This window comes from Tiliqua scincoides, chromosome 10 (assembly GCF_035046505.1).
Source record: "Tiliqua scincoides isolate rTilSci1 chromosome 10, rTilSci1.hap2, whole genome shotgun sequence".
In the NCBI taxonomy this organism is placed as follows: Eukaryota; Metazoa; Chordata; class Lepidosauria; order Squamata; family Scincidae; genus Tiliqua; species Tiliqua scincoides.
In genome coordinates, this window is record NC_089830.1 from 25,787,171 (window position 1) to 25,799,724 (window position 12,554).

At 49.4% G+C, this 12,554-nt stretch overlaps 2 protein-coding genes across 2 annotated transcripts; one reads left to right on the forward strand and one right to left on the reverse strand.

Moving 5' to 3' along the window:
* Window positions 1-1,977: 1,977 nt before the first annotated feature.
* On the forward strand, window positions 1,978-12,189 carry GEMIN7 (gem nuclear organelle associated protein 7). The gene is made up of 2 exons (XM_066638229.1): window positions 1,978-2,066; window positions 11,756-12,189. Exon 2 carries the CDS (start codon window positions 11,765-11,767, stop codon window positions 12,125-12,127), a length of 363 nt encoding a protein of 120 aa, XP_066494326.1. The 5' UTR covers window positions 1,978-2,066; window positions 11,756-11,764; the 3' UTR covers window positions 12,128-12,189.
* On the reverse strand, window positions 3,240-10,436 carry LOC136661637 (bone morphogenetic protein 2-like). The gene is made up of 3 exons (XM_066638975.1): window positions 7,409-10,436; window positions 6,111-6,460; window positions 3,240-4,490 (listed from the first exon to the last, which is right to left on the reverse strand). Exons 2-3 carry the CDS (start codon window positions 6,451-6,453, stop codon window positions 3,622-3,624), a joined length of 1,212 nt encoding a protein of 403 aa, XP_066495072.1. The 5' UTR covers window positions 6,454-6,460; window positions 7,409-10,436; the 3' UTR covers window positions 3,240-3,621.
* Window positions 12,190-12,554: the final 365 nt, after the last annotated feature.

A 12,554-nucleotide genomic window follows, 5' to 3' on the forward strand; every position in this document is an offset into this window, starting at 1 on the left:
ACAAAGTGTCTAGCTAGCTAACCACAAGACACCTGCAAGAGATTAACTTTAGAAGACAGCACACATTTTAATTAGAATAGCAAGCATCCTTGAACAAGTCAGTGAGACAAGGCTACTCCCTCTTTGAAAGTAAGGAGAGGGTGAGAAGATGAGAGGGATGAAGTGGAAAGTACCAGGGAAACTTCTACTTTTGGAGACTCTTTGTTTGAATTGCAACTGAAATAGAAAAAGGCACATATAGACAAAGCTAGGACAAGATAGTCTTGCCCCAAATTGTAATTGACATATGGAGACATAGTAGTCATTAGAAGTAGTTCTTAAGGAACCAAAAGGTTGCTTGATTTTAGAAAAGACTTAATAAAAGACAGGAAACCTTAGTTTGGCAGAGAGGCCCCACAGGTGTTCAATGTTTGTATTAAGGAGGGGGAAAGGTATGCAGATAAGATAATGGTACTAGGCAAAGTACATTGTGCCATCTCTTTTAATGATGTTAATAAGAAGACCTGTCAATTAATTTTAATTGGATTGATGAATGTGAATAGGTGTCTCTAACGTTATCTATAGCCTGTTGGGAGTTTACCCCATCTATGATGCGAAATTTCGGCCAATAGGAAGTCTAGATTTTAGGACAAAGGACCAGGAATGTATTAAAGTGTCCCACCCCTCTGAAGAGTGCCTTCTGGATTTCAACTGAGCCTCCCAGAGGCCACAGGCATGCCTTGCTGAAATAATAAACAGCCTTCATAGCCTTCCACCTTTCAGTGTCTTGCTTATTTGGTCTCAGCGGCACTGGACAGACCCACCCACGTCTACCAACTGGCGCTGCCCTTCGGGGCAGGATACGACATACCCACACTTACCCAGGAGTAAGTCCCACTGACTATCATTGTTAAAAGCATATACATAGTAGTCTGTTAAAAGTACAGCTCTGTAATACTTCCCCAAATGCAGTCATATATCATGGCAGCATCTTAGTTCAATATATTAGAAATAAAATATTGAAATGAATGGGGACCCACCTGAAATTGCCTCGCGACCCACCTAGTGGGTCCCGACCCACAGTTTGAGAAACACTGCTATAACATAGTAAAATAAAAAAAGAATAATCACTGTGATTATTCTTAACTTGAATAAAAATGTTCTACATATAAAAAATATAATTAATATTAATTAATTAATTAATAATATTAAACTTATAATATGCTTATAAGTATATAAAATAACATAGTTATTATATTACACCAGGCCCATCTAGTGCAGTTTAACCACAAGAGACCTGCATCCTGTTGACATTGCCTTGCACCTGCCATTCAGAGACAGCCTACTTCTAAAACCAGGAGCTTGCACGTACACATCATGGCTTATAACCTGTGATGAATTTTTTCTCCATCAATCTGTCCTATTCTTTTTTAATCTAGGCCATATGCCATCACCCGATCCAGCGACAAGGAGTTACGCAGGCTAAGTACATGAACATACCCCTCTTGGCTTGTCACCTGCGATGGACTTTTCCTCCATCAATCTGTCCACTTCTCTTTTAAAGGCACCTAGGCCGCATGCCATCATCAGATCCAGTGGCAAGGAGTTCCACAGACTAGGTACATGCACATACCCATCTTAGCTTGTCACCAGTGTTGGACTTCTCCTCCACCAGTTCCCTTTTAAGGGCATCTAGGCTGCATGCCATCCTCAGATCCAGTGGCAAGGAGTTCCACAGACTGAGTACATACAGTGAAGCTTACTGCTGTGTAAACTCCTACAGGAGTGCTCCCTCCCAACCCAAGTCAACTCTCAGCTGCAGACAGGCGCCCTTTAGTGCTCCATTGGGCTTCCTGTCTTGGCTGCTCCCTCTTCTTTCCCGAGTTGCTCCAGACTGTGCCAAAAACCCGGAAGCGGACACCCACTTGTCAGTCTATCCTTTAAGTCTATGAAAAGAAGCTGTGCTTGCCTTTCCTGGTGACAAGGTCCCGGCCTCATTCCCAGGCGGAAGCACGTTGCCTGGACAGGGGAGTGGGTGGGCCGAGGTTGCCATGACGACTTGAGCTGGTCTGACTGTGCCTGTTGGGGTGAGTGGCTCTCTATGAGGCTCCTTCAGCCCCACCAGGGCAGGAACAGGTGGGGGGCGGCCCTGGCTTGGGGGGGGGCAGAGAAGAACCTGGCCTGGGATGGGCATCAGGCCCTTTGGAAGGCACCCAGGCCAGGCACCAGCACCACATCCTGTGGCAAGGAGTTCCACAGGCCAGTGGCACGTTTGGTCTGTTCTAACTACTCTCCTGACACTCAGTGTTAGTTGAAGTCCCTGGTTCTGGTGTTTCGTGAGAGGAAAAAGAGCATCCCTCTATCCACCCCCTGCATAATGTCCTCCCCATATCATGTGACAAGGAGTTCCACAGATTCTTTGTCTGTAAATCAGCATTTCTCAAACTGGGGGTTGCGACCCAGTAGGTGGGTTTTGAGCTAATTTCAGGTAGCACCTGGCTCAGCTGCCATTGAAAACAGAGAGCTGCAAATGCAGGGTACAAATGCTGGGCAGGGCAGGCTCCTGGTGGAAGAGAGGCCTGGTGGCTTGCCCTGAATGCATGGGAAGATGGGATGCTGGAAAGGGGGGAGGGCTGTGCGGTTGGAGAAGGATCCAGGTCTCTGTTCCGCTTTGACTTCTGAGCTGGAATGTTTGAATTCTGAGCCATGCGAAATAACAGCACGAGCATGTTGTGTAATGGGACCTTTGGCTGATCAGGCTTAGGTTTGAAGCCTAAATTATGTCACTTCCAGCCATGACATCACTTCCTGTCGGTCCCAACAGATTGTCATTCTAAAAAGTGGGTCCCCATGCTAAAAAGTTTGAGAACCAGTGCATTATAATGCAACCAGCCATTGTGTATCTATGATGGTGGGGCAGGACTTTTGGGCTGGAGATATGGTCTTCTCTGAAGCTTGACTCATGTTTTTGATAAACTAGGTTGGGTAAATTAAATGAAGGCAATTAAAATTGCTCAGGAGTTAGGGGGAGAAAGTCAGCGTGTTTAAAATAATTGATTTAAATCGAGTTTTCCATTTAGAAATTTGGAGGTTTACCAAGTTCTACCTTGGTTAAAGCATGTTGGTTTGCAACTAAACAGGGGAAAACTTATAGAATGTTCTCACCACATTTTAATTTTGGCTTTGGGGTGTTCACTATGATAGACTTTGTATGCTTTTCTTTTTCTTATTTATTGTTCAACCAAAAGTGACCACACAGCAATGGTTTCTTAAAACATGGTTTACAGAGAAGCTAACGATTCATTCATAAGAGTTCATAAGAACATGAGAATTCCCTTGCTGGAGTCAACCAGGGTCCATTCAGTCTGCTGCTGTGTGCTCAGCTGCCTGTGGACTCTCCTAGATGGGATATGAAGGTGATAGTCTTCCCAGTTGTTTGCCCCCTGAAATTCCATGTAGCTGGCATGGCCAACACTTGAGCCACGTCAGTGAGTAGCCATCATCATTCCTTGCAGGCTGACGCCGCTTCCATAAGTACTTCTGCACTGCATGAAGTAGTATGGGGAACAGTCTTGAACATTTCGCCAGCCTGTGTGATTGGGTGGCCCCAAATGTTGGCACTGAAAGAAGGGAAGTGCCCTTCTACCGGCAGCCACAGCCCTCCACCACCATGTCCTGGTAGGTCTTCAGGACCACCATGTCATGTTGGTCCAGGTAGAGCATAGTGACGGGGCTGAGGTCTGTCGGGACGCAGCACGCCTTGGGGACTCGAGCATTGACCGAACTCAGCATGGTCTGCACTACCGCGTGGCTGGAGGAGTTCATGTGGTCAGCCAGCGGAAACCGGCACTCCCCAGAGCAGTAGAAGGCGTGATAGCCGATGGGAGCAATGATCCAGTCGTTCCACCCCACCTCTTTGAAGTCCACAAACAGACGGTGCCTTCTGCACCTTGTGCTGGTTTTGGCCTTTGGCTTCGAGCTCTTTCCTTTGCTCCGAGGGATTGTGGCCTTGGCGGTTCTCCTTCCTCCTTTCAGGCTCGGCCCCCCACGCTGGGTTCTGCTTTGCCTTTTCCCGCGGCTCAAGGGCTGTCCGTTCCAATCATGACTGTATGTGACCAGCAGAGGTCTTTCTTGAGCCCACCGTGCTGCTCCCATCTCCCCCAGAGACCGTCTTACACGGAGGGAGGCTTGGTGATGCTCCACCTCCACGAGGAACCCCAGATGGCGCTTCTGGCCCTTGGCCTTCGTGAGAGCCGCGGACACGTCAAAGCTCTCCCATTTGGGCTGGCTCAAAGCCAAGAATTTGCGAGCCAAGAGCCTGCTTTTGTTTCGACAGACAGGCGGGGGATCCATCACCTGATAGATGTTGATATGAACTCCCTTGCTTTCTGCCTGCGGGTAGTAGAGACGCAACTCGAGGGCTGTCAGCTCCTCTTCCGCTGGAAGCAAGGTGAGGTTGAACAGGAAATAGAGCGTGCCTCCTACTGTCTTGGAGACATGGCCCAAGTCCTCTGGATATGAGACAAAACAGAAGCAGAAAGGAATTTTTTACACAGGCCTGCAGATTTGAGGGTCAGAAAAACTTTTTCATGATTTATGGTGGTTTTATATGAATTTGGGGTGCCGGTTCCAAAAATGACATCGGTTTTGCCCTATTGTGTCTAATTTCAGCGATACGGCATAGCCTTGTTAGTGAATGGTTCAAGCAGCTTTCACTAACGGGGCTATACTATATCTCCAAAACTAGATGCGATAGGGCAAAACCGTTGCCATTTTTGGAACCAGCACCTCAAAGGTACCCAGGAATCACTAAGTCAGCAAAATGTGTGTTGGCCTGTGTGGTTGTTAAGAATATTTATATACCGCTTTTGAATTAAAAAGCCATTTACGTAACAGGATGTTAGACTGTTAGAAGTTCCTTCTGGATCTAACCAGAGCCAAGCTAGTTGAGCATTCCATTTTCCACCACAGCTGGTCAGATCCTTCCGGGAAGCTAATGGCATGACGGGGAACAGCTTCCAATGCTGCTTCCCCCCCCTTTGACAGCTGGTACTCAAGTGATACAATCTCTGAGTTTGACAGTCTTGTATGAAGGCTGTTGACTCAGGCCTTCATTTGTCATCCCTCCTCGGCAATATTGATTACTTGCTCAGACGGGCAAAGCATGTGAAACAAACCAAACTGTACTATGGCAGCCCTCTATTAGATATTGCAGCATTGTGTGGTGCAGCAGGGGTTAATTTTCCGGTCAGTGCCATGTGTGTTCAGTACTGGCATTGTGTGTAGTTGCTTTGCATATACTGTAGGTGGCGCTACTGCCCAAGGCAGCTCTGATCCAGCCCAGGCTATCCTTTGGCCTGAATTCCCTGGGGGACACCAAAGCAAACTGTCAAGGGCCAGAAGAGACTTTGGAACCCTCCCATCCCCAAGCAGGGCTTGCAACATTTAACTTGAAAAGGACTATCCTGTTAGTCGGCCAGCAGATTTTAATTTGAAATATCGAATTTTATTTAAAAACTATGGACAGCAAGCCACACTCTTAGTGAGAAGAGGCATTCCCTTCCAATGTGAAGCAGGCACCCCTATTTTACAACTGTACTGGCTACAGTAAGAACCTCAAAAGAGCCCCACTGGATCAGGCCAAAGGCCCGTCTAGTCTAGCTTCCTGTATCTCACAATGGCCAACCAGATACCTCAGGGGGCACACAAGATCTGCATCCTCTTGCCACTCCCTTGTGCCTGGCATTCAAAGATGGCCTACTTCTAAAACCAGGAGGTTGCACATACCCATCAGAGATTGTAACCTGTGATGGACTTTTCCTCCAAAAATTTTCTCCTACCCCCTTTTAAACGCATCTGGGCCAGCTGCCATCACTGCATCCTGTGGCAAGGAGTTCCACAGACTAATTACACACTGGGTAAAAAAAATATCTTGTGTTCTTATTCTCCCGACACTTAATTTAGTGTATGTCCCCTGGTGTTGTGTGAGAAGAAAAAGAACATTCCTATATTCATCCCATCCATCATCCCACTCGGTTCCTCCCACTCAGTTCCATGCCCCCAAATATTAATGACGCCCCCACTGCATAGATGCGGGATTATAAGCAAGGCATGCACAGTGACGGCCTCACCGACGTGATGGAACATGCGCACAGTGTTGGCTCTTCCTCCTCGTTCCTCTAGGAAGGGAAGCTCGGCATCTCCAAAGGAGGAGGAGGGCACCTTCCCCAAGTAGAACTGGTACAAATCCAGCAGGTACTTGGGGACCACAAGCCCTGGCCTTGGCTCCGGGCGCCTCTCCAAGCCCAGGCGCCTTAAGAGAATGCTCTGAAGAGACTGGATGGGGACTTGCGGAGGGTCATGTTTGCCGCCTCTGTTGGCAGTTCCCGGTGAAGCCACCTGGGGACTTTCGGATCCCCAGAGGACGAGAGGTATCAGCAGGACCACCAGAACAGGCAGGTTACCAGAAACCATTGTGGAGCTGGGGAGAGCAAAAGGGAGGAAAAGCATGGTGGGTGAAATGCAGCACATCGGCAGAATTTGATTCCGTTTTCTGTTTCTCCCCCTCACACTTGCGCACGCACCCAAACCAAACACACTGAATCCAAGAATCCATCTGCCCAGAACATACTGCAGCAGGCTGCCGGTCAGGAAGCAAGCTTTTTGTTGGCCAGACAGAGAGAGAGCACTCCCTGCTGGCAGAGGGGGAAACTACCCCCTCTACACATTGCAGGTTAGTCTCCTTCAATGCTGGTCAGTTTATTCTACGGCAATCTGGTGCAAGTGTTTAGGTACCTAAAGATTCTCAGAGCAGACTTGTGTCTGTCTTGGAAGGGATTATGGATTTATCTACATTTCTAGCCTGGCTTCTGTTGTCCTGGTTATCCACCCTCTCTCCCCCACACAATGTTCTGCCTTGGGCATTGTCTCCATTTTGCAGATGGAGAAACCGAGGCACAGTGACCCTGTCAAGTACTAATGCACACAAACTGAGCATCGTTTGCTGCAGCCTGGTGGCCTAGTTTGTTTCTTTGCGGCTCTTCTTCGCTGCAAGTTTTAACCTTTCCAAATGCGACCCTAAGGGACCCTGAATGCCTTGTTTGGGGCGGGGGGTAGGAGGGCTGTGGTGGTGGGTGAATAGGGAAGACGCCGGCAAAACTTCAGTAGCTTCATTTGCAAGGTAATGATACACCCTTGCATATTGCATTTGGGCAGGCTGAAAATGGAGCAGCGGAGCTCCAGGTGGGGTCACCTGGGTGCTGGATCCTGCCCTGAGACCCCCTCCAACCCCAGTGGGAAAAGTAACATAAGGCAGAGCAACAGCACTGCTTGCCAGAATTTGGAGTCTGTTGGCACTTGATAACTTTTTAGTGCTGTTGTGGGCAGTGCGGTTGGATATATTCTCTCTACCCTCCTCCAAAGTACTTACTTGCAAGAGTTGAGGCTGCTGGCGAGAATCCATGTTCCTCTCTCCTGCCACTCCAGGTGCCTTTCTTTGCAGGGTGGTGTGTTTGCTGCTCAGGTCTCTCCCAGCGGGACTGCTTGTCCTGGGTCACCCATGCCAGGAAACGGCCCTCGCTGCTGTCTGGGCTTCCAGTCCTGGCACTCTCTGCTCAGCAAAGGAGAGGCACCGGCGGCTCCCAGCTCTCCTCCTGAGAGTCAGGGATCTGCCCCCACCCTGCTTGCGGAGGTGCCGGTCGTGCTGCCTCCAGGATGTGATGTCAGCCAGGCATGTGGCCCAAGCCAGAACAAACAAGCTGTTGTGAGTTGTCGCCTCTTCGCTCTTTGCCAGCAGTGGTGTCCCCCTTGGTCCTTGGGTTTTCCCAGGGAAGAGGAGGTGCTGTGTGGACCTTGGTACCAGGTGGGGAATAGAACCCATCTGCAACTCCACCCAGTGCTTTCTGAAGGTTCACTCCCTCCAGCAGCCAACCAAGCATAAGAGAGGTCCAGGCTTTGACAACCCTTTCCCATAATCCCCCTTGATCAGCCACACACACTTCAAAATACTCAAAGGCACTGCCGCTGCTATAAGGTTATTGGACATCTGCTAGGGGACCCAGTTCTACCAGGGCTCTTTCGTGCCCGGCTGCAAACTCTGTTGATTGTGGTTTGGTCTGGTGCTGACGCTCACCAGTCTTCTGAGACCACTAATCAGACACAAACCTTGCACTTCTACCCAAGCACTGACCTGGGTCGCCTGTGTCAGCTGGGCATGGGCTGGTGAGGGGGACCGGTTGTGCTTGTTTAATGGCAGGTTTGCTGGGAGGACCTTCGAAGCATTGGGATCTCACAGAATCAAAGCTGGCTCTCTACGTTAAACGCCTTGATCTCCTCCTGCCCACCACTAACTTGCGTGACTCTTCCCAGATCACATTCAGGCAGGCGCCCGTGCCCCAGCAAAGGAAAGCCTGACTGGAAAAAACAGCTCCCCCCATCAGTCCCAGAAGTGCAGTAGGTCTGGGCCGCGTGCTTATCAGGCCAGCTGGAGAGAGGGCTTCCAGGGGCCATGGCTTCCTCTGCTTCCAGACAGCACGCGTCGGGAATGAGCCGACTGTGGAAAGTGTGTGTAAACAGGGCCGCGGAGGAAACACTGTGATCATCACCGGGGCAGGCTGTCGGAACAAACACACCATGCAGGAATGTGGCCTAATTGGGGACTTGGGGGGGGGGTGTAATCTACACAGAGGCTGAAACCTGTGGCATTTCCTAGAGGAAACCCAGCTGCATGTTACAGCAGAAATTGAAAAAATGTTTTGCTCCTGATTGGTGAGCACATCAATCCTGGCTGCACCAGCCATCGTATTTTTCCTCAAGCTGGCAATGCCGTCAGGGCCTCTGTTAATTTGGCTGCTGGCAAACCCTGGACACAGAGTGCCATCACCTAGGTGAAAACAAAGTGTTATCATTAGCTGGCAGGCTACCAGGACGCCCCAGCAGGATCTGGTTCTTTCTACCCTCCCAATATAGGTGGAGCTTGGCGCAATGAATGATGCCAGACCTTGGTGACCCAAGCTGGCATGGTCTTTCATCTCATTTTAAACTTCTGCACCAAAGATTCCTGTTGGCTGAAAAATTGTCATCGAGAAGCATTGCCATTGTTCTCCCTTTGGTGTTTACTGTGACCCCATAAGCTTGGAATTCTTCCCTCCTGCATCAGCTTTGTGCTCCTGGGGCTGTCCCCCCCCCCCAAACTTCTGCAAACAGCATGCAGTAAATGCAGCCAAATGTCTCAGGAAGAATGAAATAAACATCCCAACTCCTTCCAAAGATGTCCTCTTAGGAGGACAGCAAATATTGGCACATACTTTAATAGGTTTTTTACTAAGCTAGCTCAAAAGGAGCCGCAGGCTTCTGCAAGAACAGCTGTTCTGCTGCTTGATTGGGTTGGTGTTGATGCCCTCTTCAGCTCACCTTAAATTCCTGCTCATTTTTCTGAACTAACATGAGAGGCTCTGTTAGATCTTTCACTCTTCAAGGCTTCCCGTTACCTTGGGTGAAAGAGTGACCTTTACCCAAGTGACTTTTGGGTAAGAGAGCCTTCAGAGAAGTTTCTGCAAGAGTCTTCATTCTGGACAAACCCTTAGATTGGGAGGAAGCCAGCCCAGGACTCCTGCAGAGATGCCATGGGTAGCCTCCTCCAAGGACAGGTACTTTGACTGCTTCTTGGTTGAAGGGATAAATTAATTCAACAACACCCAACATGGAAGCAAGGTACCTCCAGCAACAACTGATAGACAATGTCAGAACTGAAGATCCTACAGAGATGCAGTGGGCAGCCCAAGAACTGACTCCTGAGGCTGCATGGCAAATGCTGCCTCCCCTTACCTGGTGATGCGCCAGCCATTGCTCTTCCCACTCCCCAGTGCCCTGGCTTGGAACTGCCTTCACATTTCCCGTTCATCTCTGTTCCTGTCTTCCTTTTCCAAGTCAGGGAGCAGAAGGAACAGCAGGGGCAAGTTGGCAAAGATGGGTGCCGCCCCCCCCGACCAATCTATGGCCTGAAACACCTACCTCAGTTGGCCTCATGCATGGGCCGGCCCTGGTGGGCGGACCCCCTGGACTCTTAGGAGCCTGATCTAATATCTTATTGCTCATGTCTGCATTAAAAACCCAAGCATATTAAACTGTCATGACTGCCTCTTGCAAGGAATGCTGGGAATTCAGATTCAGGTGATGTGGCTCTCAGGCAGCACCTTCTCAAAACTACAAACCCCAAGATGCTATGGGGAGGAAGTTCTTGCAGTAAATAAGTCCAGAATGTACTAAAGCTCACAGTGCGGACAAGACCTTATGAAAAATTGAAGTTTCGGCCTTCGGCGTCCATTGCTGACCTTCGCCAGCCTTGCTGATCCCCTCCTTACGCTGGAGTTTTCCTTGGCCGCAGCCGGCTATTTCTCCAGCTTGTCGTGAAAAACATCCTCTCTGCTGCTGACCCTGGGCTTGGCCGCCAGCCACAGGGGATGTTGGCATAGCGAGGGAGCGTCAAGTTGGTGCCGCCTCTGTGCAAAGGAGAAAACAGGCTGTCCTCGTGCACGGCAGTACTTCCTGTTTACAGGTCTGCGTTAACCCCCGGCTGCCCAGCAGTCCTTTGCAGCTGTAACCACCAGTCTTCCCAGCTGGCCAGGAATACCTGCAGCAAATAAAATCAGGATCCCAGCACATCTCAAACCCAGAGTATATGTCTGAATCAAAAATAGGTTTGCACCATTCATTTTGCAAGATGTGTCGGGACAGGATCTCAGCCAAATGGTCATTTTTATTTCTTGAAGCTGCCTCATTCAGACTTCCTTAGGAGTTATTACAACACCCATTTGTTAGGTTTCAGCTGTTTGTTGGCAACCTTCAGTCTCGAAAGACTATGGTATCGCGCTCTGAATGGTGGTTCTGGAACAGCGTCTAGTGTGGCTGAAAAGGCCCATTCGGGAGTGACAATCCCTTCCACACTGGGAGCAAGTGCAGTCTGTCCCTGGTCTGTCTCCCTGGCTATGGACCTTCCTTCTTTGCCTCTTTGCCTCAGACTGTTGGCCAAGTGTCTCTTCAAACTGGGAAAGGCCATGCTGCACAGCCTGCCTCCAAGTGGGCCGCTCAGAGGCCAGGGTTTCCCACTTGTACAGTAAATATATCTGCAGTGGCCAAAGCCCCATACAGACCATCCATAGCCATTTCCCATCCTGGCGAGGTGCACTTGGAACATGGGTAGTCAATTGCACACCAGGGAACTTTCACTGCTGTGAAATTCGGCTTGCAGAACTCCCTGCCACCAAAAGTTCAATCAGCATCCTGTTTTGCCAAACATTTAATTTGGTCTAGTGGCCTGTACTTTAATGTAAAGGGTTTTGATCTCTCTGGTGCGTGAATTTTTAAATTGGTGATGTTTCAAATATGCTTATGAGACAGTGTGTCTCCATGTTGAGTATGAATTATTTATAAAACAATTTTCTAGTGTGTGTTTAACCAATGTCTTCCTAGTTTTTTTTTTACAATGGTGCATGATAAGCTATCAAACAGGGTAGAACTTCTGCAGTGCATAAATCAAAGAACATACAAGTCACTTACTTATAGGAACAGGAGCATTACAAGCCTCTCACTGTTTTCATCTGTCAGGCTAGAGGGTATGGAACCAGATTTCTTAGAGCATTTAGGTATCTAGCCCTGAATCTAAAGTGTTTTCTTAAAATAGGTCTTGTTCAAGAGGGTGAATTGCCCAGGCTTCACATCACACTGAATGCAAACACAGGTAAAGGTGCAAGACTTGACTTCCTTTCTGTGCCAGCAGGGCAACATCATGAAGGTGCCAGTTGCTGTCGTTCGGCTGCCCCGGGGACCTGATGGTACAAGCCGTGGCTTCGATCCCAACTCTCCTCGGTTCCAGGCCCTTGGCCCTGCCAGCCTTTCCTCTGAGCTCTCCAGTGAGCAGCAGCAAGCCCGTGTGGCACTACGGGAGCGCTACCTACGCAGCCTGCTGGCCATGGCCGGGCAGCCGGTCTGCTTCACCATGCACGAGAAGGTCAGCATCACAGCCTCGTTTGGAGCGTCCGACATCGATATCCTGAATTTCCATGTGTCTGACCTCGAGACACCACTGGGCGTGCAGAGAGAGGCCCTCCTCCGTTGTTCGGACATTATTGCATACTCCTTTGAGCTGTGAGGGCCGCTGGACTCTTCCTCCTCCTGCCTTTTAAGCAGTAATAAAGCATCTGTCCTAGAGAAGGCTTCCACCCTTCTGTGGGAATGGGGGTTGCAGCAAGCAAGTTCTGGCACAGACCAATGGTCATTCCCAAAACACACGGCAGGAGGAATTAAGGGGCTCTGGGAGCTCTGACCAGGCAGAGGGGGTGCCTCTTGCACTGCATGATTCACTTCTCTGGTTTCACCTCCCAGTCAGCATTTCTGCTGTCTCTGTAGCAGGAGGGCTTGGACCATTCCTTGCCCCTGCAGCAGAATTTACCCAGGACCGAAGTCCACCTCTTGTATTGCCTGGTGAACTGCTGGTGTTGAGACACTGAAAGTAACAGCCCCTTTTTCCTATAATAAAGACCACAAGACCAGCGTTCCAGGAAAGAACATGCGCGTAG